Source organism: Chiloscyllium plagiosum, unplaced genomic scaffold (genome assembly GCF_037043375.1).
Source record: "Chiloscyllium plagiosum isolate Xiang-an unplaced genomic scaffold, Cpla_swu_hap1 HiC_scaffold_32, whole genome shotgun sequence".
NCBI classification, from domain to species: Eukaryota; Metazoa; Chordata; class Chondrichthyes; order Orectolobiformes; family Hemiscylliidae; genus Chiloscyllium; species Chiloscyllium plagiosum.
The window spans coordinates 13,731,257-13,757,538 of NW_028270170.1; the positions used below are offsets into that span (position 1 = coordinate 13,731,257).

The 26,282-nt window shown below is 43.4% G+C and overlaps 1 protein-coding gene across 4 annotated transcripts; it reads right to left on the reverse strand.

Moving 5' to 3' along the window:
• Positions 1-1,354: 1,354 nt before the first annotated feature.
• cdc6 (cell division cycle 6 homolog (S. cerevisiae)) lies at positions 1,355-25,991 on the reverse strand. 4 transcript variants are annotated; one of them, XR_015752482.1, is made up of 12 exons: positions 25,843-25,991; positions 25,217-25,387; positions 22,349-22,624; positions 21,405-21,604; positions 18,042-18,214; positions 15,954-16,060; positions 13,929-14,068; positions 13,612-13,712; positions 10,991-11,055; positions 8,345-8,416; positions 6,527-6,667; positions 1,355-3,898 (listed from the first exon to the last, which is right to left on the reverse strand). XR_015752482.1 is itself a non-coding variant. In XM_087977805.1 (12 exons), the coding sequence occupies exons 2-12, from the start codon at positions 25,359-25,361 to the stop codon at positions 3,785-3,787; spliced, it is 1,716 nt and encodes a 571-aa protein (XP_087833931.1). In that variant the 5' UTR covers positions 25,362-25,384; positions 25,843-25,991; the 3' UTR covers positions 1,355-3,784. The 4 variants fall into 4 exon arrangements, 3 of the variants coding, with proteins under 3 accessions (XP_087833931.1, XP_087833932.1, XP_087833930.1); XM_087977805.1 differs by having other exon boundaries at positions 8,345-8,553; positions 10,991-11,100; positions 25,217-25,384; XM_087977806.1 differs by having other exon boundaries at positions 8,345-8,553.
• Positions 25,992-26,282: the final 291 nt, after the last annotated feature.

Below are 26,282 nucleotides of genomic sequence, written 5' to 3' on the forward strand. Positions count from 1 at the left end.
AGGACATATGTAGGAATCAAATGGGGTGGATTAATGCTATTGTACGAAGTAGACGCAGAGAATACTGTTCCAATAAAACAACACCTCTTTCAAAAACAATCCTTTCGAGTCCAGAAGGAGGTGGAGGCCATGCTAAACGAGGACATCATCGAAATGAGCCAGAGCAAGTGGAGTTGGCCGATTGTCTTAGTTCCCAAACCTGATGGGACTCCACAGTTTTGTGAGGATTATTGGAAGGTCAACACCACTACAAAATCGGACTCATAGCCAATACCGAGATTGGAGATTGAGAAAGTTGGACAAGCCAGTTACATCACCAAGTTGGACTTAGTGCGTGGTTACTGGCAGGTACCTTTACCAAAGTCAGCAAAATAAATTTATGCATTTGTAACCCCAAATGGACTATGTCAATTCAAACTGGTGCCCTTTGGAATGAAGAACGCACCCGCCACATTTCAAAGATTCATGAACAGAGTTGTGGCTGAGTTAACAAACCGTGCAGTCTATCGGGACGATGTAATGATCTTTAGTAAGTCCTGGAATGATCACATGGTAGTTCTGTCAACTATGAGAAGCAAAACTGGTAATAAACTTACAACTGAAATTGTGAAAGCATAGGTGACGTTCTTGGGACGTAAAATTGGTCATGGAAAGTTAACCCCACAGAACACAAAGATGAAGACCATTGAGGAATTTCCACGACCAACTTTGAAGAGGTCATAGAGATGTACAGTGGACTAAGTGGATTCTAGTGGAGGTTTGTTCCAAACTTCAGCAGTATAGTGGCACTATACTAACCAATTTGCTGAAGAACAAAGTTTTGGTGGACAGAACAATGCGAGGAGGCCTTCAACCATTTAAAAGCAATATCAACCACCACACCAATTTTAGCTCAACCAAACTTTTTGAAACCCTTCAAAGTTGCCATCGATGTTCGGGACATCAGAGTTGGAGCTGTACTGCTACTTGAAGATGATGGGATTACTTTTTGAAGAAACTTAACATCCACCAGAGGAAATACTCCAACATCGGAAAAGAACTATCGAGTTTAGTACTGGCCTTACATTTTAATGTGTATGTCACAAACAAATGTGTCAGAGGCAGTTGTGTACACGGATCATAATTCTCTTATATTCTTGGAACACTCTAAAGACAAGAATGAGAGACTTTTGTTGGAGACTTATGTTACAAACTTTTAATTTACAAATTGTACATGTTGCAAGTCATAAGAATGTAATCGCAGATGCATTACTGCAGATTTAACTGATAAGTTTAGATGAGATTGGTATCTATTCAATATATATATGGGAAGAAGGTCATATGAACTTAGACTAAAGTCATATGTAAGTCATAGTATTGTGGTTAAGGAATAGAAACAAAAATAAAAAGCCATCTTTTCATTATGATGGTTTATTTTTTCTGAAGTGGGGAGGTGTTATGAAGGTGTAGATGTGTACTGTACCTTTAAGAGAGAGAGGAAGCTGGCCACGACTGACCCTGTGTATCGTAATACATTATACCACTGCTCCCTCAACCAGATTGATTAAATTCTTTTCACTGTTTGTAGAATCTTGCTCTTCTTGAATGTGGTCACTTTCAAAGCAGAAATACACAGATTGAAGTTAAAGGACACATTTGTCCACATTAGGTACATCACACTTGAAGCTGGTTTCGAAGCTATGAACCAATGTGAGACCATCAGGTTTGAGGGATTTCAGCTACACATTAGAGGCTTTGATTGCTCTCGTGGGGTAAGACTTGATGAAGTCTACATGGAAAAATTCTTCCTACCAGCAATGGTATGAGGGGTGGCACAGTGGTTAGCACTGATGCCTCACAGCACCAGGGACCGGAGTGCAATTCAACTCTTGGGTGACTGTGCGGAGTTTGCACAGTGTGTGTGTGCGTGCGTGCGCACGCTTCCTCCGGGTGTTCCAGTTTCCTCCCACAATTCAAAGGTGTCCAAGTTAGGTAGATTGGCCATACAGAGTTGCCCACAGTGTCCAGGGATATGCAGACTAAGTGGATTAACTTTGGGGCTACAGGCTGGGGTGGGTCTGGGTGGGATAGTCTTTGGAGGGTTGGCGTGGATGTGATGGGCCGACCACACTGTAGGGATTCTATGATAATGAACACAGAGGAAGTGATGAAGAACTTTATTTTTCTTTTGAAAAACACAGGAAAGGAAAACATCCTGGGACTCGCCGCCTAATGAAGGAAGTGCAGGCAAGGAACTTGAAAAGGTGATAATCTTGCAGGGCCAGAGCAGGGAATGGATCAACTCCAGAGGGCTAGCATGGAGAAAATGGGACAAATAACCCCAAAAGTGACAGACACGCGAGAGTTAGGATGAGACCATTCTTCCTTGCTCAATGTAACACACAAATGTGGCCACGAGCAGCTTTTGTAAAGACCAGCGTTGCATGTCTTAGCAGATATTAATTTAGAGAAGGCAACAGCAGTGCAAACCTCACCACATCAACATTTCAAATTACAGAGAGATGCAAAGAATAAGAAGGGCTGCTCATCATCTTGACATCTTTAGTCTAAAACTCTTCCATAGTGCACAATAGATATAAACTATAAGGCTGAGTGTCCATATAACAGAAAGGAAAACCCATTCTTAAGTATCAAATGTACAGAACTTCTGCAATATGGCAATCCTACAAACTATTTCTTTCCAATTTCACTCAAGTAGACAGGTCTTATTTTCACACCAGCAACAATTATTACCATTGCACCTATATAAGGCTCACATGCAGTCACTATACCTAGCTACCTGTGTAGAGCTGGGAGTTGGGGTGGGGGGGTTCAGGGGGGAAAGAGAGCTGGAGATGCAAGTTAAACTGACAACAGCAAGGACTCCATGGGTACAGGATGACATGATCCAGGGGTGTGCAAACCCATTCTACGTCCTGGTGATACAATGACGCTGGCGCCATCCACACCTACTTAGTCACCTTGGCATTGGTCACATACACACAATTTCACACTCCAATTTCACCTCGCTGCAAATACAGTTTAAATGCTAAACCTGTTTTGTTTTCACATCCATGTCCCAATAAAAACAGCTGGTGGGAGTGGTGGGGTGGATTTACAAACATTGGAAGAAGGGAGAGGAATGGAACAATTAGTTTTCACCAAGTTGTCTTGTGGAACGCAAGGTCAAATATGCTCCAATCTTAACTCAGTTAGAAAATGTGCCAGCTTTTAATAATCAAACTTTTTTTAAAAATTTGCTTCTTCTAAAAAAAAGTTGAAGTAGACGTATATATCTCATCCTTAAAAAAAAAAAGGCATTTAAAAATCAGGCATTGACCCGGGCTGACTTTAAGCTATCCACCTTCAATAGGCCTCTCCAGAGGAAAGGAAGTCAATATGAAATGTCAGCACACTCTTAGGATATGCCTGCACTGACATTGCTCTGGCCCATCATGAACAGCAGTTGGAAGATCAGGTTCATTTAAAATAAAATCACCCTGTTTTAAGATTTAAAATTCCACGTGAACTTGTCCCGCAACTTGTTGATTGCAGGTTGTTTTATTATGGCTATCCACAGGGCTCATGTTAATTGTAGCTCTCGCTGCTGACTGATGCTGGAATACATCACTCACTGCTGTTCAACTTCCACACGCCTGCACCAAACACTGCCAAAACATCACAGCCCAAGGTTCAATCTTACAAGTACAATATAAAATAGGGGACGGACTCGGACTCTAATACTTTGGTTACAGTTGTATCTTACGAGCCTCTTACAGGCCATAGCATCAAGGCAATGATAAAATTAAAACACTTTAAAAATGTACTCTCTAGGAAGACCCCGTTGTAAAATGCTCCCCATCAATACTTTGTCATGAAGAGCATGTTCAACATCCCTCTCTTCAATTTTCAAGGCGACCTGAGAAGGAAAGGGCAGGTCGAGGTTAGTGCAATGCGCATATATTTTCAAATAAAAAGATAGATATTATTAGTGTCAACTCAGCCCCTTTATTTAGTACATGTTTTACTTCAACCCAAAACTGACTGCCATCTATTCTGAACTCTGAAATAAGTCGCTAGACCTCAGGAGGTCCAGCCCATTAGCTGAATTGGAATTTGGGAATATATAACCCAAGAGCTCAGGTAAGAGTGATTGCTGAATACAGAAAGGACTGATCTCCAGATCAGTCACAACAGGCAGACTCTCTTGCTCACTGGACGCTGCTAGCTACCCTGACTGAATGAGTTCAGGTGCTGAAATGACAAAAGGATCCTGTACATTTATAGCACTTACAATAAAACCAGAACAAGCCCCGCCCCAGACTTTGAACATTCAACCAGCCGTCACAGCAGCCAATCTGGAAACTCTTCGGTTTCAAAAAACACGTGATTGGAAAACATGGAAATGATAAAGATTTTACAGAACCTACTGAAGAAATTCATCAGCCACAAGCTAAACTAGCATCTGGTCAGTACAGACAGGAGCTGTAGTTCACTGTCAGAGCTCAAGGTATGGGCTCTACTGCAATAGGAAGGAAATTAAACCAGCATTAAATAAGGATAGAATCCTATTCATTTCAGAAACAAGACAAACCAAAGGATCACAGAACCTGCACAATAGTGACTGGCCCAGCCTGGAAGGAGAACGGTGAACCAAGTCAGGCACCAGTAATGCCTCTGTTGGCAGTCTATCAGAGACAGTACCGCACAAGGGCATTTCCTAAGATAATGGTAGTTCAAGCATTCAGCACTTCTGTACCAATGGTCAATTCTATTTCCACACCTGCACTCATACCTCTTGAATGTGAAGGAAATCTGAGGCACTGCAGTGTCAGGATTTGGACTGCTGTTATGTTGGGTCTCCCATGATTTCGTCGATAGATGGCGATTGTGTAGGTGTCAGTATGAGAACTGACAGCTCCCTCACAACCATCTCAGAGTGGAAACGCACAGCTGCAGCATGACGCAACAAGGATGGCTGAACATACCCTCATAAAGCAGCACCAAGACATCCCAATGTATCCCACAGGAATGTTACCAAATCTTAGCAGAGATAAGAGATGTAGGACAGGCGATCAAACACTTGGTCAAGTGTTTTTAAAAAAGCACCATAAAAAGACGAGGGGTGTTTCAGGAGCAAAAGACAAAATCTGGGGCTTCAGCGGTTGAGAAGTGTGCACAATGTGTCACTAATTTGTCTGGATGAGCATCACCATCCAGGATAAAAGTTACCCACTTGATCAGCACTCCACCTTCAACATTCACCCTTTCACCAGCTGATGCAGTGTGTAGCATTTACAGAAATGCATGGTGCAATTAATGAACTGCTCAGTGGCTCAGTGGGTGAGCACTGCTGCCTCTCAGTGCCAGGGACCTGGGTTCGATTCCAGCTTTGGGCAACTGTCTGTGCAGAGTTTACATATTCTCTCTGCATCCATGTGGGTTTTCTCCCACAGTCCAAAGATGCACGGGTTAGAGCATTGGCTATGCTAGGTAGTGTAACCAAGGTAACCGCGAGGTTACAGGAACAGGGTGGATCTGGGTGGAATGCTCTTTGGGGGGGGGGGGGGGGGTTGGTACAGATTCAATGGCTCAAATGGCCTCTAGCTGCACTGGAGGGATTCCAAGTCACCCAGCCTCCTTTAGCTAGCAACTACAAAGACAAAGGCAGCAGATCCATGGGAATACCACCCCCTGCAGGTTCCACCCCTAGCCTCACACCATCTTGACTTAGAACCAAAGCTGCTTTGAGGTCCTGTGTGTTCCAATTGGCAGAACAATGCTTCGACCCCCAGGTAGGAGAGTTGACGCTGGGCATGGAACTCAGCAGGGAAAATGGGGGGCGGCGGGGCAAAGAGACGTGATTTGGAAATATATCGTCGCTCCTTCATAGTCAGTGGGTCAGAATCCTGGGACTCCCTCCTGAAAAGCTCAGTGGGTGCCCCACACACAGCAAAGACTGAGTCAGTCCTGGAAGACTGCTCACTACCACTTTCTCCATGACACACAGGGACAGACAATAAACAATCCTCTAGCCAGCACACATCCCAAAAAGGATATTTGTAAAGAAAAAAACAAGACATTACAGATCAGCGCTGGTTAAAATCTTAAATAAGTCAATAAGGGTAGGCGATGGCTTAGTGGTATTACGAATTAATTTGGAAACTCAGCTAATGTTCTGGAGACCGGGCTCAAATTCTGCCATAGCAGACGGTGGAATTTGATTTCAATAAAAAAAAAATCTAGAATTAAAAATCTGAGGACCATTAAACTATTGTCAATCATCAGAAAAATGTAACCACCTTTAGGGAAGGAAATCTGCCAACCTTATCTGGTCTGGCCTATATGTGACTCCAGACCCACAGCAACGTGGTTAACTCTTGAACTGTGCTCTGACGGCCTAGCAAGATACTCAGGTGAATCAATCGCTGCAAAGTCTCATATGGACTAAGCTCACCACCACCTGCTCAAGGACAACCAGGAATGGGCACTGCTGGCAAGCCAACGATGCCACAAGCCAATAAACCTGGAGCTCAGTCACTCTTACCTTACTGAGTCGAGCCTCTTTTGACCGCTTGAGAGAGAGGATTCCCCTGGATTCCAAGTGGCTACAGAGCGACAAACATTCTGACTGCTCCACCCCGGTCATCTGATGCTGGCGGCAAATCCTGCTGTACGTGTCGTTGAGCTGAAACACAGAACCTTGTCAATAGCCTGCCTGCAAAGCAAGTGTTCTCTTATTGGCAACAAGTAGTTCAAAACACCACGTGAAAAGCAATGTTTAAAATTGTGAATGGTTCAGACCAGAGTGAAGAGAGAGAGAGAGAGAAAGGATCTTCCAATGGATAAAGGATCAACAAACAGGGGGTCAAAAATGTAAAGGTGACTGACAACACAATGGAGATTAAAACACCCAGTAAGTTTTCAAACATTGGAACAATAGGGGCACAGACAGCAGTCAAAAATGGTACAGGATATAGAACCTCTAGCAGCTGTAATTGCATGGGTTTGGGGAGGAGATTGGAGCTTAACTGTATTGATCTTTGGAAGAGGCAGTGCCCATTTGACAGGCAACAGTATCTCTCGGCTTCACAGTCGCTCTGAGGGTCTGCACACACCCATCAATGTGCCAACACAATCATTTCTGGTTTCTCCAGCCACACACTGACCTTGGAAGTCTGCAAGGTCAATGGGCAAAACAGCCTCACTTTGTGCTCGATTGCTTTTTATTGTACCACAGAACAACGACTCCAAGTTACAAAGCCATGATGTGACCGAGGCTCAGGAAAAAGTCTGGGCAGTGGCAGTGAGCTCTCTGCACAACTTCAGGAAATCAGAGAGCTCCACAGCCAATGAGATACTTACTAAGTGCAGCCACTGTTGTAACGTAGGAAGCACAGTAACCAATTCGCACATAGCAAACTCCCACAAAAAGATGAGGAGAAATGATTTAAAACAAAAAAACAGACTATCTGGTTAAAACTAATCGAGCGCTGGTATGGTGTTATTGGTGTGGTGGCAATTTCATTGAATGAGCAATCCAGAGATCCAGGTGAATGGGCTGTGGTCTGTGGACACAGGTTCAATCCCATCATGGCAGCTGGTGGAACCTGAAATCAGTTCAGAAATCTGGAACGAAAAGCTGGTCTCAGCGATGATGATTCGGAAATGATCATCGATTGCCATAAAAACCCATCTCGCCCTTTATGGAAAATGATGGGCGGCATGGTGGCTCAGTGGTTAGCAATACTGCCTCAAAGCGTCAGGGACCTGGGTTCAGTTCCAGCCTCAGGCACCTATCTGTGTGGAGTTTGCACATCCTCCCTGTGACAGTGTGGATTTCCTCTGGGTGTTCAAGTTTCTTCCCACAGTCCAAAGACATGCAGGTTAGGCGGATTGGCCACGCTAGATTGTCCATAGTGTCCAGGGATGTGCAGGCTAGGTGGATTAGCCATGGGAAATGCAGAGTTACAGAGATGGTGGAGTGGTTCTGGTTGGGATGCTGTTCAGAGGATCAGTGTGGACCCAATGGGCTGAATGGCCTTCTTCCACACTGTCAGGATTCTAGGAAATCTGCCAAATAGGTGACTCCTGACTCACAGCAGAGCAGTTGACTCTTAACTGCCCTCTGGCTCACTGGAATATTTCAGTCAGTTGAAGAGCAATTATGGATGGGTAACAAATGCTGATTTGACAATAATGCCCACATCTCCAACTCTTCACAACTATGCTGTGCTGTCACTTACACCCACTTGAGTGCAAACCTATCCAAGGTTTGACATCCCATCGAGAGGATGGGAAGAGTCCCATGCCATCACAACCATTATAATTATAGAACATTTCCAGCAGGTTTGGTTCCGCTTACCTTTCCCAGAGTGACTTCTTTTACTTTCGACTCTCTGGTCAGGAGAAGCAGAGAGCAGACCAGCAGCTTCTGCTGTAGAGGAAAGCACTCATCAGACCCCGAGCTCGATGTCATCCGATCACCGTATACTTCGGAAATGACCTGGGAAATGTGTGGTAGACCCACCTTCTTCAGGCCTGGAGACTGAATCGGTGTCGCGGGAGATTCAGCTTCAAACACAAGTACAGCTTAATGAATGACAGCACGGAGTCCACCTGCAAACACCCACCTGAAACCAGTGCATTAACTCACCCTTAAAGAATCAACAAAAATACATCTTGGATGTAGATGTAGGTTTGCTTGCTGAGTTGGAAGGTTCGTTTTCAGGCATTTGGTCACCATATTAGGTAACATCTTCAGTGAGCCTCCAAATGAAGCACTGGCGGTATGGCCCGCTTTCTATTTATATGTTTGAGTTTCCTTCGGTTGGTGATGTTACCTAGTGTGGTGACGAAACGTCTGAAAACAAACTTTGCAGCTCAGCCAGCAAACCTACATCCAGAACCTCAACCTAAGCTACAAATCTTCTCAAAACCTGCTAAAAGTACATCCCGTTAAAACATGACCTTCTGCAACCTGGTACTGTAACATGCCAGACATCTTTAATTAGGAGCTGGGCTAAAATGTGTAAGTGTTACACTGGATTGTAACTCTGCTAAATATGACCAATGTGGCTCAAACAAAATGGTATCCACCAATATCCCTAATGATCAAAGGCCACAAATACAAATGGAGATGGAACAGGGGAATCAAGCAAAAGTCAGAAGATTTGAATATTTAAATGTTTGACATAGTGTAGTTTACAAAAGCTGTCCTAAGTAATGGACAAATCTTCTCATTGAGAGATTCTGTCCTAGACATCAAAGCCAAGAAAAACTTCTTCAATTCACCAGAGTGGCACCTGGACTCAGTTGTCAAAAGTCAGAAGGACAGCACAACTCTTCCTCATTGTTATGACAGAGAGCCAGAGAGAGAAAGAATCATTGGAGCACTAGCGTGCGCAAGCAGCCATTTGGCCCATCAAGTCCACACTGCCCCTCAGAGGAGCACTTCACTCCTGCTCTATTCCCGTAACCCTGCATTTCCCACAGCTACGCCACCTAGCCTGCATATCTTTAGACACTATGGGCTATTTAGCATGGCCAATCCACCTAACCTGCACATCTTTGGACTGTGGGATGAAACCTCAGACAGACATGGGGAGAATGTGCAAACCCCAAACAGGCAGTTGCCAGAGGATGAAATTGAACCTGGGTCCCTGGCGCTGCGAGACAGTAATGAGACAGTAATGAGACATCATGACATCCCAGAGGCGACTGCTCACAGTATTTGAAGTCAGGCCATTCTACCACCACCACTAAAGAATTACCATGACAACGACAGCATCTTCCCTTCTCCCTGGATGCATTTGGCTAAATGCCACCATCAAAACTCACAACCACTTCCAATTAGAAGGCCAAGGAAAGCAGATACATGGGAACCACCATTTAAAAAAAGTTACTTGTCCTGTCTTTTTTAAAAAAATCTTTGGCCTTAAAAATATGCCCCCTAGTCTGCAAATCCCCTACCAGAGGAAAAAAGATACCTGCCATTCACCTTATCTACATCCCTCGTGATTTTATAAACCTCAATAAGGTCACCCCTAAACCTCTGTCACTCCAGTGAAAAAAGTCCCTGCCTATCCAGCATCCTCTTATAATTCAAACCCTCAATTCCTGCCAACATTTGGATAAATCTCTTCTGAACCCTCTGCAGCTCAATAATATCCTTCCTATTCCAGGAGAAGCCTCACCAACACCAGGTTTAAAGTCTGCCAGAGGCCTGCAACAATACCAGAGGGACCAGAGAGTCAGCACAGCACAGGAGAACGCCATTCAGGTCATCTGATCCATGCTGGCTCATATTGAACAATCTAATGAGGCCCATTTCCCTATCTTTCTTTGTTAGAATACGGACTCACTTCTCGTTACACTTTAGAAAGATTGCAGGGGTCCTTGAAATAGTTCAGTGGCTATTTACCAGAATGTTTGCAGGGGTTGGAGGGATCTTAGTTACAAGGTCAGGGTGAGAAAAGGGATATATCTTCTTGAAGGAAAGGAGACAGAGGGGAGATTTGATAAAGATGCATAAAATAATGACCAGTGTACAGACGAAGAAAACTAGCCTTTTTAGCTAATTGCACAGTGATCAGGGAACACAGATTTTTGAAAATGATCTGAATGGTAAATACCAAAACAAAAGGTCAAATTACTGAGTAGTAATGGCCTAGAACTCTCTGTCTGTGAATTTTCAACAATCAACAGTTTCAATAAGAAATTTAATAGCATCTGCAGGGAACTAAATGTAAAGGGTGCCATAGATCTGACTGTAGCCTTCCCAGATCTCTTAAGCCAAAGCATCCACTATAATGAGAGATTTTACAGAGCCACGATACTGGAGCTAAAACTCAGAAAACTCAAAACCTCCAAAGGCACAGAACAGCCTGGAGCCGTCAACAGCAAACAAAACAAAAAGTTTAATGGTTGCTCAGGCTGGAGGTTTGCTAGCTTTATCTTCCTGAATTTTTCAACTGTTCCAGTGAGATATTCAGCACTTTGATCAACTTACATTTAATCGTTGGCTCAGCTGCAGTCTGGTTTCGAACCTTCGATTCCACAATCTCCACAGCACGTCTGCAAGCATCACCAATAGAAAGGGTCAACATCAATAACAACAGCCTTTCAACAAAAAGGAGTGCTCATCAAATTCCATACAAAACAAAAGCTGCATTTATTGCCAATGCCACTGTTTAGTGAAATAACAAGAACACAGTATCGCAGGTTAACATCCCTACCCAATAATGCAACAGCAGGTGATATTATCACACTGTGACTGTACACACTTGGAGAAACAAAGCATTACTTTCTTCTGAAGAAACTTGGCTAATCAAGACTTCCTTTTCTTCTGAGTTGCCGCTTTCATCTATTGTGGTAACATCATTGGAACAACATAAGAACTCAGAGCAGGAGTAGGCAATTCAGCCTCTCTATCTTGCTCCACCATTTAATACGATCATGGCCGATCTCATTCCAGCTCCAACTCCACAGTTGTGCCTGGTTCCCATAACCTTTTAACTCATTAATAATTTACAGAAAAAAAAAACAAACAGTCTAGCTGCTTAAATGCATTCAGTGTCCAAGGCACTTTGGGAAAGTGAATTGTACAGATTCACAACACTGAATAGTAATTACTTCTATCTCGGTTTTAAATTTGCCACCCCTTAGCCTAAACCTATGATTACTCATTCTAGATTGTTCCACAAGAGGAAGCACTTACCCTATATCAATGCCCTTTAAACATCTTATATAGGTCAAGTATAGCTTCCTTCATTCTTCTATTGGGTATAGGCCTAAACTGCTCAATTTCTCCTCGTAAGACAAAGCCTTTCATCTCTGAATGAATGCACCACCCTTTGCTTTGCAGCTTTGAGCAGATACCAGATGTATCAGGCAGGAGAGGGGTGGGGCAGGGAGGGAGAGAGATATTACAAAGCACTGAATTGCCACGGGGATGACTATGGTCTAGTTTAAGGGAATCTCTGCTGAAACCAACCACCTGATGACAATTCCAACTGTGTGTGCTCACCTCCAAACTGTTGCATGTGCCACAAAAAGCTGACTTTTTAAAAACATGAAGAATTCTACGTTAACTTATATTGCCCCTCGCGACCAATATGCGCTTCATTATTTTGTTTTTTTCAACTCGGGGTCTAATAGGTTCCTATCATGCAGTGTTTCAGAGATTGCATTGCTACTTTGCCTGCTCCTGGGTGTCAGTGAAATGCAGCTGGACTCTGAAAGTCAGACTTCCCACCTGCTGCGTATGAGCTACAGGTGAAGGATCATACTGTACAATCAGCTGTCTGCAAACCCTGACCACAACTCCCAGCCTCAAGTACCTTTCACTGCATAGTTCTTTGCAAGTGGCCCCTGTATACATGCACGAGCAGAGAGACGGGGCACATGCTTTCTATCATGTGCACTGTGTGGACCTTAATCAGCGTGGTGATGTTATCCGAGCATACTAACAATACAGACAGCCCAGCGACTGATCTCACGGGGGTGACTCAACCTCAGGTTGCTGTTTTATGGGGGAGGCCGGTGGGGGTGGGAGAGTCACCTGCTCTTTTGTGGGCCTCAGTGATCACTTTTTTTTTTAAATGCATTGGGAACAGATACTCAAGAAAAAAAACTTCTGACGTCCAACTTCCTTTTAACCTTAGTATACCTGACCAAGTCCGGAATGCCTAGGAGGGTAGTTGAGGCAGGTAACATCTCATAATAGCCTTTTAAAAAAAAAGCACTTGGATGAGCACTTGAAATTTCATAACATTCAAGCTATGGACAAAGTGCTGGGAAGTGGGACGAGTATAGATTTAAAGAAGCTTTCTTGCTGGTGCTGAAGTCACTGAAGGACTCTTCTACACTGATTGATTCTATGATTATCCAAAGGCTACTCTGGGCATCAGAGTATGTTTTGAAGAAGCATCCTGTATCTTTGATTCCACATGGGTGTAGATTCTGAAGGGGGCTCCATAAGGTAGACAGAGAGGCCAGTCAGCCCCTCCTGGCTGATGTTGCACAAGCGAAGCTGCTAGCAATAGGACAAATGATGCCATCACTAGCAATGACATCTGGTCATATGATGGGCAGTGTATAAAAAAGGTCTGCCCAGGGATCCCTCTCCACTACAGAAACATTTATGGAACAGTACACAAAGGTTCTGATTACAAAGGCCTACTCCATGACCATCTCAGAGCAGACTCAGCAGCTGGGGAATCTGGGAAATTCACTGTCTCCAGGATAAGGCCAGAGATGTTTCAGAATTCTCTGCTTCAAGAAGTTTGCAGATGCTTCAACATCAAGTACATTTGAGGCCAAGGCGGAGCAATGTTTGGTCTCACTGGAAGTCAGGGATGGGTGGGGCAGGTAGGAAGGTGGAGTGAACGTCTACGATGGGCGACAATCACAGTAAATGGCAGAGCAGGCTCAGGGGACTATTTCTTGTGTACACAAAATCAAAGATTACCAGAAACAAAGTCTGCACAAGTCCCGTGTAAGATTCCTGATTATTTTTGATGCTAACTTTTTACATTGATTCAAGAACTATTCAGCTTTCCCCACTCAGCTGGGGTTCAGATAAACCAAGTCCAACTTTAACAGGTAGATAAGCTGATCTCCATTTCCTACCTGCACACATCCAAAGCTTTGCGAGCATCACCAGACACAGATGAAACTTTACGAGCACAGAACTGAATGGCAGCAGGATCCAAAACATTTTCCCCAGAAACCTATATTTTTAATAAAAAAAAGAGTTGAGAGTGAAAGTTCTGATTGCTGTAGGGCGGCAATTGAGATGGATCTCGGTGCTTACACTGCATTGCACCAAGTGGTGTCTCAGCAAGAGACAAACTGCAGTTACAAACTGCACATGTGCGCGCTTCGCTAAAGGAATTGGGGAAATTTGGAAAAAAAAAGCAGTCCACCCCAGACAGACAGTGTTGTACCTGACTCAGCCGGTCCTGCACAATAGCGACAATCTGCTCCCTAGTGTAAGGCGGGAAGTTTAGGAGCTGAGGTTTACATTTGGGCCGGGCTTGAAGTCGGGGCAGAATCCGATCGGTCAGATCCAGTGCGTTTGCAATTCCTGGGGGTAGAATTCACAACATCGATCAATTCAGCTCAAATGGACTTTGCTCATTTGCCTGTTCTGTTTAATTCCACAGGAGTCCATTCAATACAGCTGCACGTCCAAGTTAGAATCAATTCGAAATGTGGCAACTTCATTTACACATCAGAATCATTTGGTTTCATATTGATCTTTCCCAATTGGACCTGTAGCAGCTTATGATAAAAGGACCATCAAGCTGAAAAATGAACTCTGATCTTCTCCATGTATAGCCAGACCATCTGAGTATTTACAAGATGTGTTTTGATTTCATAATTCCAGCAAAGTGTTTGATTTTTGCAGTGAACATTCCGGATTCAGTCCAGGCATCATGCACTGGCAGAAAACGGAGTTTACCACACAATAACTTTTATTACCTTTAGCTACTTGGTCAAGACTAATCACAAGGAACACGTCTCTCATTCTAATATTTAAAGTATTTGCAGCAGGTGGTGGAACAGAAAACTAAACGTGCATCCTAACTAATGCTCTTAAATAAAACATTCAAAGTAGAAGGTGTACGCTTCAGGTTGGCTCTACCATTCAGTCACATGAAGGCTGATCGCATCTTTCCATAAATCAATCTCACCCCAATAACTTTTCACCCCACTGCTTAACAGGAATATTTCTACCGCTGCCTTAAAAAGGACTTTGCTTCCACCACCTTTTCAGGAGGCAGAGTTCCAAAGATGAACAACCCCTTTGTGAGAAACCAAAAATTCTCATCTGTCTATAATGGACAGGTCCTCTTACTTTTTCTTGAAAATGGTGACCCCCTTGTCTTAGACTCTCACATTACAGGGAATGTGCTTTCCACATCTACCCTGTCAAGATCCCCTAGGATCTTTAGGTTATAATCAAATCGCCTCTTACTCTTGTAAACATGGTCTGTCCAACATCTCCTCATAAGACAACTTGCCCATTCCAGTACCTGGAAGATACTGCGAAGAACCCAACTCAAATAAATGTTACCATCCACCCTAATATCACCTCATGCAGTTCAGCATCACATTTGACAAATGCTTTTATGAAGTGCTCTGAGACTTTGAGCTACATTGGTGCCGTATCATGGCACAGCTCCCTGTAGACTGCCAGCCAAGAAAGGCACTTTTCAGAAGTTTGGATAGATTATGCAGAAAACACTCAAACATTTGGCGGGGGGGGGCAATCACTTTAGAGCACTGGATGTAGGTTTGCTCGCTGAGCTGGAAGGTTCATATTCAGACGTTTCGTGACCATACTAGGTAACATCACCAGTGAGCCCCCTGGATGAAGCACTAGTGGTATGACTTGCTTTCTATTTACATATTTAGGTTTCCTTGGGTTGGTGACATCATTTCCTGTTTCTTTTCTCAGGAGTGGTAAATGGGATCTAAGTTGATGTGTTTGTTGATAGAGTTCAGGTTGGAATGCCATGCTTCTAGGTACTCTATCAACAAACACATCAACTTGGATCTCATTTACCACACCCTGAGAAAAGAAACAGGAAATGACATCACCAACCCAAGGAAAGTTTAACAGAGAAAGCGGGCCAAACCACCAGTGCTTCAGCTGGAGGCTCACTGATGATGTCACATAGCATGCTGACGAAACGTCTGAAAACGAACCTTCCAGCTCAGCGAGCAAACCTACATCCAGAACCTCAACCTGAACTACAAATCTTCTCAAAACTCACTAACTTTAGAGCAATACATTACAATTTATGAAGAGAGATGAACATTTATTTGCTTGCAACATATCTTCATTTTCCTAGTTTTGTTTAAACTGGACTAAGTCAACCTTTAAATGGGAACGTTGCCGATTACAGGCAGAGCAAGTCCTATTGTTTGAACCAGAAACCAGAGATATTTTTGACAAATCTTACCGATGAGCACGAGCCGAGAGTTGCTGAGACAAGGCCACTCAAACAGCGTATAGAGGACATCCTGAGCCTTGCTGTCCAGCTGATCCATCTCATCCAGCACCAAAAGGCTGTGAATAAAATTACAGCTTCCTCAGGATCAGTAGTTTCATTAGTTCCACAAGGTGGCACACACTAAAGGGCACTCATGTTTTTCCCTCAACACTTGTTCAAAAATTTTCTATTGCCACTCCAAAACCAAAAAGGTAGACAGTAAACATGCAAATGAATTAAGGTTTAAAATGATCTCTGTTCTCAAAAATTCACTTACTACTTAAAGAGAAGAAATCAGGTCACTCACCCTCAGTCTACGTCAACATTCATAACTATCTTCTTTGCTTCACCTGTGCCCTGCTATTGCAAGCTTCTTAATCTAAAAGTTGTTCCTGAATTCCTTTTTGAAATTATTTTAATCACTATTGAATATTAATGACCGTCCAAATACTACAAGCCTTTGATAGGGCACATCATCGATTATTTGCTCCTTATCACCACAAGAGTTTAGATTAGATTAACTACAGTATGGAAATAGGCCCTTTGGCCCAAGAGGTCCATGCTGAACCTCCAACGAGTAACCCACCCAGACCCATTCCCCTACCTTATATTTACCTCTGACTAATGCACCTAACACTATGGGCAATTTAGAATGGCCAATTCACCTGACCTGCACAAATTTGGACTGTGGGAGGAAATCGGAGCCTCTGGAGGAAACCCACACAGACACAGGGAGAACATGCAAACCCCATACAGACAGTCACCCAAGGCAGGAATCAAACCCAAGTCCCTAGTGCTGTGAGGCAACAGTGCTAACCACTGAGCCACCGTGCCACCCCAAGCAAACCACAAGTAAATCAATTTGTCCTCATTGAGCTTTCTTCATTCTTTCATACGATGAGAGTATTTTATAAGGCCAGCATTTGTTACCAATCCCCAATTGTCCAGAGAGCAGTTAGAGGTCACTCATTGCTGTAGGTGTGGAGTCATACATAGGCCAGACCACTTGAGATCAGCAGGCAAGACAGATTCAGGAACGATGTGCCTGATATTGGGGACATCCAGACCAGAGGGTCACAGTCTAAGGATGTGGGGTAAACTATTTAGGACTGAGAAATTTCTTCACCCAGAGGTATGTCTGTGGAATTCGCTACCACAGAAAGAGGTTAAGGCCAAAACATTGTATGATTTCAAGGAGTTGGGTATAGCACTTGGGGCTAAAGGGATCTAAGGGTATTGGGGAAAAGCAGGAACAGGCTATTGGGCTGGATGATTAGCATGATCATAACAAATGGAGGGTCGGCCACAGAAAGCTGTGGAGGCTAGGTCATTCAGTATACTTAAAGACCGAGATAGCCGAGTTCTTGATTATCAAGGGAATCAAAAATTACAGGGAGAAGGCGAGAGAATGAGGATGAGAACCTTATCAGCCAAGACTGAGTGGTGGAGCACTCAGTGGGCTGAATGGCCTCACTCAGTTGGCTGAATGGCCTCATTTCTGCTCCTTTTTATATCTCCATTTTCTTGCGCAAAGAGAAGTTAGTCAATGCCAAGGCTGGCTTTCAAAATTGAATTTAAATCTCCGATACCGGGCAGGATTGTCACTAGAGTATTAGCCTGAAACTTTGTATTACCTTGACGCTGTCTTCTCCTTAATATTAAACCCATAGGTATAGTACTTCTCAGCACTACACCTTGATAAAACATTAATGAATAACACTGTATAGGTGGCCATTTGGCCCATTTTGTCTAAGTTGGCTCTGAAGAGCAATCAACCCAATACTTTTTGCAGGCCCAATTGCCTTTTGAAAGTTAACATTGAACCTGTTTCCTTCCTAATAGTGCATTCCAGATTATAACCCAACGCATTAAAAAAATTCCCCCTCAGGCTAATATTAAAGCAGGGTTCAGTGATTACCAACTCTACAGCTGGTGGGGACAGTTTCTCCCTCCCTGTCTCTTCAAAAACCTTAAATAAAACTTCCTGCTTAATCTTCTTAATATGGAAATACAAGTTGCAGTTCTCCCACAAAGTAGACAATTTCAGAAGACACTTACACCACTGGGCCCTTGCTGGTAAGCTTCATTTGCAGTTTTTTTGGAAAGTCTTTTCTTGCACATTTGAGTTTTCCTTTGCCAATGAGTTTGTCTGCAATAGAGCAAAAAATGGCCTGCGAACTCCTCAGTGACATGCAGTTAATGGAGATGACGACTGTGTCCCCAAGTTTCTCCTGCAATGCAAGTTCAAAACAAGATTACTGACAAGTACCTCTTCATTTCCTCTGCTTTTGAGATGAAGGTCAAACAAATTATTTTATCAAGGGATGGGTCATGGGGTTAACTAGAACCTTGGGTCAAGGGCTTCAGTAACGAATTCAGTGGGAAATTTCAGAGAAATTTCTATAGCTCCCACAAAATAAAAGAATGCATGACCAAAGGGAGCAGCTAAGACAACACTAAAGATGGATTTAAAGGGAAGCTATACAAACACGAGGGAAAAGAAATAGAAAAGATATGTAAATTGATTTAGGTGAAGGGTGATAGGAGGCCAATGGAGCATGGACCTGTTTGGGTGAATGGCCTGCTGCTGTTCTGTAAATAACGTACAGTTTACAGGAAAGACATCACAGTTCACCAACACTCACACAGACATGGAGAGACACTGTTGTGCATATTATCTTTGAATAGGGCTGGCAGACTGACAATCCACTGGAGTGAGAGAACAGACGATTATGTAAAATAAGGGATAACTGGGTAACACATGACTGTATATATATATGGAACAAGTTAATCAGTGTTGTTAGATTTGTGATCCGTGAACAGGAAATAAAATTGAGTCAAAAGTAGCTGACTGGACTCTGACAAAGCAGCATTTTAAACTCGTGTTTAACAGTACTAAATTAAACAGAAATAATTAATGTGAAATTAGTCAACTGTTCATCTATACTCAACAAAACTATACTGATTTCCACGCTCAAACACAACTATTTTTCTACTCCATCGCTTCCTGCTCAGAGGGAACTGCCTTCTTTCAGGGTAGCACCACAAGTGTCAGGTGTTCTCCAGTGTCACACATTCTTCACAACCTGGAGTGTTAAACCTGTCATCATCAGCGTCCAGCTTTTTCAATTTTGTGGCTCGAGAGGTTTGAAAAGGTCAATCCTTGGTAAAAGTGTCTCATTAACCATGAACCACTTCAAGATCTGCCTCAGATTGATGGTATGCCTCTATTTACAGGTAAGACGGAGAGATATAGGAGCAGAATTTGGCCAGTTCATTGAATACGAAGCAATCTGTGTCGTGGCTGATACATTTTACAACCCCATTCACCTCCGTTCTCCCAGTAATCTTGATCCCCTTACTAATCAAGGGCCTTTCTGTTTTAATACACTCAATGTCTTGGTCTCCAGAGCTCTCTGCAGCAATGAGTTCCATAGATTCACCATCTCCTGGCTGAGGGACTTCTTTCTGATCTTAGTTCTAAGGGTTATTGCTTCACTAAGGCTATGCCCTTGGGTCCTAGTCTCTCCTACTAACGGAAACATCACCCTTACATTCATTTTATAGGCTTCCTAGTATTCTTTAGGTTTTAATCAGATCTCCCTCATCTTTCTAAACTCCATCAAGTATAGACCAAGTGTCCTCAACCACTCCTCATACGACAAGGCCTTCATCCCCAGGATCATTCTTGTAAACCTCCTCTGGACCCCCTTCAAATGTCAGTATATCCTTCCTTAGACTTGGGGCTCGAAACTGCTCACCATGTTCCAAATGGTATCTGACCATAAGCTTACACCGCCTCAGCAGTATAAGCCTGCTTCTTGTATCCAAGCCCTCTTGAAATGAATACTAACGTTGTATTTACCTTCCGAACTGAAAACTGAACACGTATGGTAACCTTAAGAGAATCATGAATGAGGCCTCCCTTTATGCTTCAGATTTCTGAAGCATTCGCCCATTTGGAAAAATAGTCTATGCCAGTATTCCTCCTATCAAATTGCATAACCTAACACTTTCCCACACTGTATTCCAGCCACTACTTCTTTGCCCTCTCTCTCAGCCAGTCCAAGTCCTTCTGCAGCCTACCACCTCATCATCACTACCTGTCCCTCCACCAATCTTTGACTCATCTGCAAACCTAGCAACAATGCCCTCAGTGTCCTTGCCCAGATTATTCATGTCTAACATGAATAGCCGTGGTCCCAACACAGACCCCTTATGGAACTCCACTAATCAACAGGTGCCATCCTTTATCTCCACTCTCTGCCTTCTGCCATTCAGCCGATCCTCTATCCATGCCAGAACTTGCCCCTCATACCATGGCCTCATCTTATTTCACAGCCTCCTGAGCAGCACCTTGTCAAAGGTCTTCTAGAAATCTAAATAGATCACATCCACCAGCTCACCCTTATCTCACTTGCTTGTTACCTCGTCAAAATAATTCTAATAGGTTTGTCAAGCACATGGCCACGAGGCTCCAAGGAATGCAGGTAAGCAACATCAAAAAGACAACCCTTGACAGGATATTTCTTCGACTGTAGGGAAGATGCATTCTCCCATGTGGGTAACGAGGACAAGGTACTGGTGACAGGAATTGAAGTCGTGTTGAACTTTGAACGTTTTCCAGAATGTTCCTCCAGATAGTGTTATAGAGGCATCATGGCATTTTGGATCAATTTCCAATTCAAACACACGAGACTCCAAGTTCTTAAGTGGTGGACCTGGATCTTTCTTGACTGTTCAGTTCAAACAGATTTCACAACGTACAATGGAGAAATCAAGAAAAATAAAACAAGCAATGTGGAGTTCTAAGAAATTTATTCAACTCACTTAACTATATTCTCTCTTTGCTACGCTGTCTGATCTGATGAAATATTTCCAACACACTTTCTTTCAAGAAAAAGCAATGGTCAGGTTTCAGACTGTAATAAAAACAGGCAAATGCTGGAATTACTCAGCAGATCCAGGAGAGAGTGAAACAGGTTAACTCAAGTCAAGGGACAGTACAGTTAGCACTGCTGCATCTCAGCACCAGGGACCCAGGGTCGATTTCAGCCTTGGGTGACTGCATATGGAGTTTGTACATTCTCTCAGTTTCTATGTGGGTTTCTACTGGGTGCTCCAGTTACCTCCTACAGTCCAAAAGATGTGTGGGTAAGTTAGATTAGCCATGGGAAATGGGGAGTTATGGAGATTGGAGGTGGGGGGGGATCTGTGGAGGATGGGCTGAATGGCCTCTTTCTTCACTACAGGAGTTATATGAAATACATCAGTTGTAAAGAAGAGTCATATCAGACTCAGTATATATTGTTTTCTCTCTGCAATGATCCTGCCAGGTCTATAGAGTATTTCCAGCAGTTAATATTTATATTTCACACTTCCAGCATCTTCAGTTCTTTGTTTTATTTCAAACTCTAGTACCTTTAGGTCCTCGATAATTTGTTCCACACACACAGTTTTCCCTGTGCCAGGTGCTCCTGAAACATAAAGACTCCCCGGCTTCTCCTCACTGACGTGATTTGTTATAAACTGAGAGATAACTTCAGTCTCATGCTCACGTGCAAGAAGGCGCTCTGGAATGGCTGTGTTCAACACCTGCTTGGTTTGTAGATAACATGCACCTGAAACAGTGGAAATGGGCGATTAATCCAAGGAAGCCCAAAGCTCTGCACTGAACCACAGGGATACTGTGCAACAGAAAGATAGCTAAAACACCTCAAGATGTTCTGCGCTCTGCAGTGCTGGAAGCAGCTCACAAATGCAATTTATTTCAATAACATTTGGCAGTAAGAGTTGTTGTGGCCTGCTGAATGACTTGTCCATTTGAAAGTTTACTGAAGTTTGCAAATTTCACCAAATCAGTGTAAATGAGAATCACATGACATTAATACTTTGTTGAATTTAATGGGCTACACGTTCTACAATCGGAATAAGCATGTAGGAGGCTGGGGAGGGGAAAGGAAAGCAATCGGAGAAAAATAATAACAAGCTGCTTCTGTCAGTTTGCACAGCAGCTACAACTGAGAAAGGGAAGCATGCAGTAATTCAAGACTGACTCTGCACTCGGAAAATGTCCACTCTTGGCATCAAGCAGGGTCAAACCGGTTTTTATTTGAAGACAGACTGCCCAAGAATACCAGCATAGGACATCTTTGGTTTAGTGGGTCACACACTTCCAGCAGAGTACAAAGGTTGCAAATGGAGACCTGACCCAAGACTTCCACACCAAGCCAGGCTGACGCTCCAGTACAGTCCTGATGGAGTACTGCATTGTTGGAGGAACAACTGCAATACTTCAAACAAAACATGAAAATCTTACATTACATTCTAGTCAAGGAATCAAGATCAATTTTAAATGAACGCACCTTGCTGTTTTAAATGCCTTGCAATGGGAGACAAGGGTGCAGGGAGCTGGTTTTTGGAACAAGGAGTCTCATCCCCCTTCTTGAGAGGACATCCTGTCCGCTCCGGTGATTTATGGGTGGAGAGTGATCTGTGCCTTGCTGCCGGTTTTAATGGGCTCTCACCAAATTCCAACTTTCGACCTCTAGGGGTTGACAGAGCCACAGGCTGATTTTCCTTCTTCCGTTTGGTTGGTGAGCACTCCAGGGGCTGTGGTACATTGCATAGGTTCTCAACACCTACAAAGTTTAAAGACAGATTGTTTCAGAACAGTATTTTACCGTAGACAAAGCCATCCCTTCATGATCCCTACTTGGATGGACATATGAACATCCTATCCTGGCAGAAATCCTGAGCAACTATAATTAAGTCCTTCCCCTTCATGGAAGCTTCTCTTTCTGTTGTATATAATCATGGGCGCCACAGGCAGTGCAGAAACAATTTACTAAAATGGCTCCAGGTCTGTGATACCTCAGAGAGTTACAAGGCTAGATTAAAGAAATTGGAACTGTTCACTGGACCTTGGACAGAATGCAGCTGAGAGACCTGATAGCGGTTTTCCAAATCCCGAATGAGTGGACAGAGTAGATAGGGAGAAGCTGTTCCCCTCGTAAAAGACAATAGAACAAATGAGAGGACATCAATTTAAAGAGATGTGCAAATGAAATAAGGGTGATATGAGAAATAACATTTGCACACAGCGAGTAGTTAGGGTATTCCTGGAAACATGGAGGAGGTAGGTTCACTTGAGACATTTAGGGCATTGAACAATTATTTGGATAGAATAGTGCGTAGGGATATGGGGTAAAATGCAGTAGGGTGGCACAGGGTAGTAAAACTAGTATATAGGATTGATGGCCCAAATAGCCGCCTTACAGCTGTAACAGTTCTGTGATTCCAAGTATACAGACCACGACATTTCAGCAAATTCCAGTTGCTGACGCCCTGTGACTCTCTCCCCATGTCTGAGCACCAAATATTTAAAATTATTTTCTTAAAGAAAATCTCTAGACCCATTCAAGGTCAAATCACCAATTTCCCTTTACCAATCCAAGCTGCACAACCCATGCCTGACTTCAATATTCATAATTGAGAGAGTGTGTTGCTGGAACAGCACAGCAGGTCAGGCAGCATCCAAGGAGCAGGAAAATTGACGTTTTGGGTCAGAGTCCTTCATTCCTGATGCTATTTGATTCCCACCTTCTCTGAACAGGTCGATTGAAAATACAGTACTGAAAGAAAGAAGGATTGATGGCTGCAACCTATCCAAATCAGAATACAGCACAGACCTCTGGCTCAATTTATGTTGCTACCATGACACTGTCACTTTGCATAAAGGAGACATGGCTCAGGGTGGAAGAATTGAAAAAGAGTGATTGCAAATATTTAGATGAATCACAGAAGTGTTCAGGCAGAATGAGACCATTCAGCCCATCAGGTCTGCACCTGCTCTCCAAATGAGCTTCATGACTTCAGTACAATTCTTGTGTATTTGCCCCATATTCTCCTGCATTGTTTCTACTTAAATAAGCATATAATACCATCTTGAATACCTCAGTTGAATCTGCCTTTGCCCTATTTCCAGGCTGTGCTTCCCAGACCCAAACCACTGGTTGTGAGAAAGTTTCTTTCCTTGCATCAGATTGCTTCTTTTGCAAGTCACTTTAAATCTGTGCCCTCTCGATCTTTGCCCTTTTGTGAGTGGGAACAGTTTCTCCCTAATTATTATGTACAGATCCCTCTTGATTTTGAAAACTATCAAACAGCCATGCCTCCTGTCCCAGTGGCAGTGTTCTCATTTCCCTCCTTTCTCATATTGAGTTGGTAGCCTAATTAATTATCAGTGACCCTTGGTGAATCAAAACAAAAAAGTGGCACGTGCCTTACATAAAAGGTTACAGTAACAGCTCCAAATCTACCCTCTCAAGTCCCCCAAGAATCTTATACATTTCAATAAGGTTGCCACTCATCCTTCTAAATTTTAATGAGTACAAACCCAATCTACTCAACCTCCCCATCATAAGGGGATCTCTCCATACCCTACATCAGTCTAGTGAACCTTCTCCAGATGACCTCAATTGCCTGTATCCACAGTACTCTGGGTATGGCCCAACTGGGGCCTTGATCATTTTTAGCAAGGCCTCCCTAATATTGTCACCCATTCCCTTCAAAATGAAGGTTGATTACCTCCCAACTGACTTCTGAAATGGCCTAGCCAGCTGGTTTGCTGTGACAAAGCTTTATTGGTTGGGGGGGGGGGGGGGGGGGGAAAACGACGAGAAGCGTCTCAAACTGACTGGCACAAGGACTGCAAAGGTTCAGTAAAGTAGCCAACATCACCTTCACATGGGCAATAAATGCAGGTCTTGCCAGTAATGCTCATAAAAAAAAATCTTCCATCTCATCTGGTTCTGAACAGATGGTGCTGCGGTCAGCATTTAGCAATGTTGACGTTAACAAATCGTTCTTTTTAAAAAGAACAGGAGACATGGTACCTCGTGTCATCTGTGAAAGTGGATTTACAGCCATCAAGAAGACGGCTGCGCCCATCTCAGCGGTGCATGGAGCAGGCTGGGTGAGTCAAAGATCTCTTTATGTTGTGCTTAAAGCGAACAGCACTGACTGGCATTTAGAAACAAGGCGTTCAGGGGTAAAATTCAGGAGCCCTACATCAAGTTAAAAGGTACAATTTTTTTTCCAAAATGTGAAGTGCCTGCAGATCAGAGAAGAGCTTGTCAGCTGGAAAAGGAAACAGTCACCGCAAGGGTTTTAAGACGAAGCAGACCAACAAATAAACCAATAGGTTTCAACCCTTTAAAGGGCAGCATTACCGAGACGCTTCCGGGGACTGAGTGGCTGTTTCTGGTTTGTGGGCGGCGATCCTTGACTTGCTTTATTCACTGCGCGGCACTGGGCTAATTTCTTCTTGGGGAAGTCGATGGTGGTTTGTGTCCTGGTCTTCCATGAAGAAGGCATGTTGGCAAAACTGGGTGTGATATCTACTGAGATTAAAAACACCCAGAAGAGGGTTAGAGAAACCAAGAGCGAGGAGAAAGGGAAGGAATTACAGGAAGCAGTGACACATGCAGAGGGGGAAAATAAACTAGTTTAAATTGCGTTAAATTTAATACTTGGGTTAAAGTAAAACAGAGAAAAATATTATTGCACCCAATGCTGAGTTAAAGCACAGAGGAAATGATTAAAACACAAAATGATTACAGAAGCAGAAAATTTAAATGTGAACCAGATTAGAGCAAAATAGTTTTTGAAAAAAGAGAAAGGGAGGATCAAACCCAGAACACAATTACAGGAAGGAGAAACCATTACTGAGAGGGATTAAACCCGTTACAAGATTAGGGAGAAAGGATTAAATGAAGGAGTACTATTTTAAATTTTCTTTCAAGTTAAGAGAAATTAGTGCAGCCAAAACATGAAGCAAGATTCTCTCCAGACTAACCTGATAGCAGCTTGGATCCTCCTTCTCGCTGGGTTCAGCGGCACAGACCGAGCTCAGTATCCGGCACTCGCTCTACTCGAAACGGGCAGTTTGGGTGAGACTGATCCCAGTCCCTGTGTGTATTTTACCCCGTGTCTGTCTGTTTCTGTGTCTCTATCTGGCTCTGACTGAAACTCCCGCGAAAATGTAACTTCAGGTTTTGCCGCCAATCCTGACCCCGCCCCCTAGGACTCTGATTGGCTCCTTCCGTCACCTCGCTACATTTCCCGCTTCCGGCTCCGGAACATTACAGCCTGGTTCATTACAGGTCCGTACTATATCCCTGAATTTTACAACCTGATCCATTACAGATCAACACTGTATCCCTGAATATTACAGCCGGGTCCATTATAGATGTACACTGTAGCCTTGATTTTACAGCCTGGTCCATTACAGCTCCA

Coding starts and splice junctions, on each gene's coding strand:
- cdc6 (XM_087977805.1), bottom strand. CDS start 25,361: ATGCCTTCTTCATGGAAGACCAGGACACAAACCACCATCGACTTCCCC. Junction 22,625..25,216: donor CAGTCCCCGGAAGCGTCTCG/GTAATGCTGCCC, acceptor TAAACTTTGTAG/GTGTTGAGAACCTATGCAAT. Junction 6,668..8,344: donor AAGAAGTCACTCTGGGAAAG/GTAAGCGGAACC, acceptor TCTGTGTTTCAG/CTCAACGACACGTACAGCAG.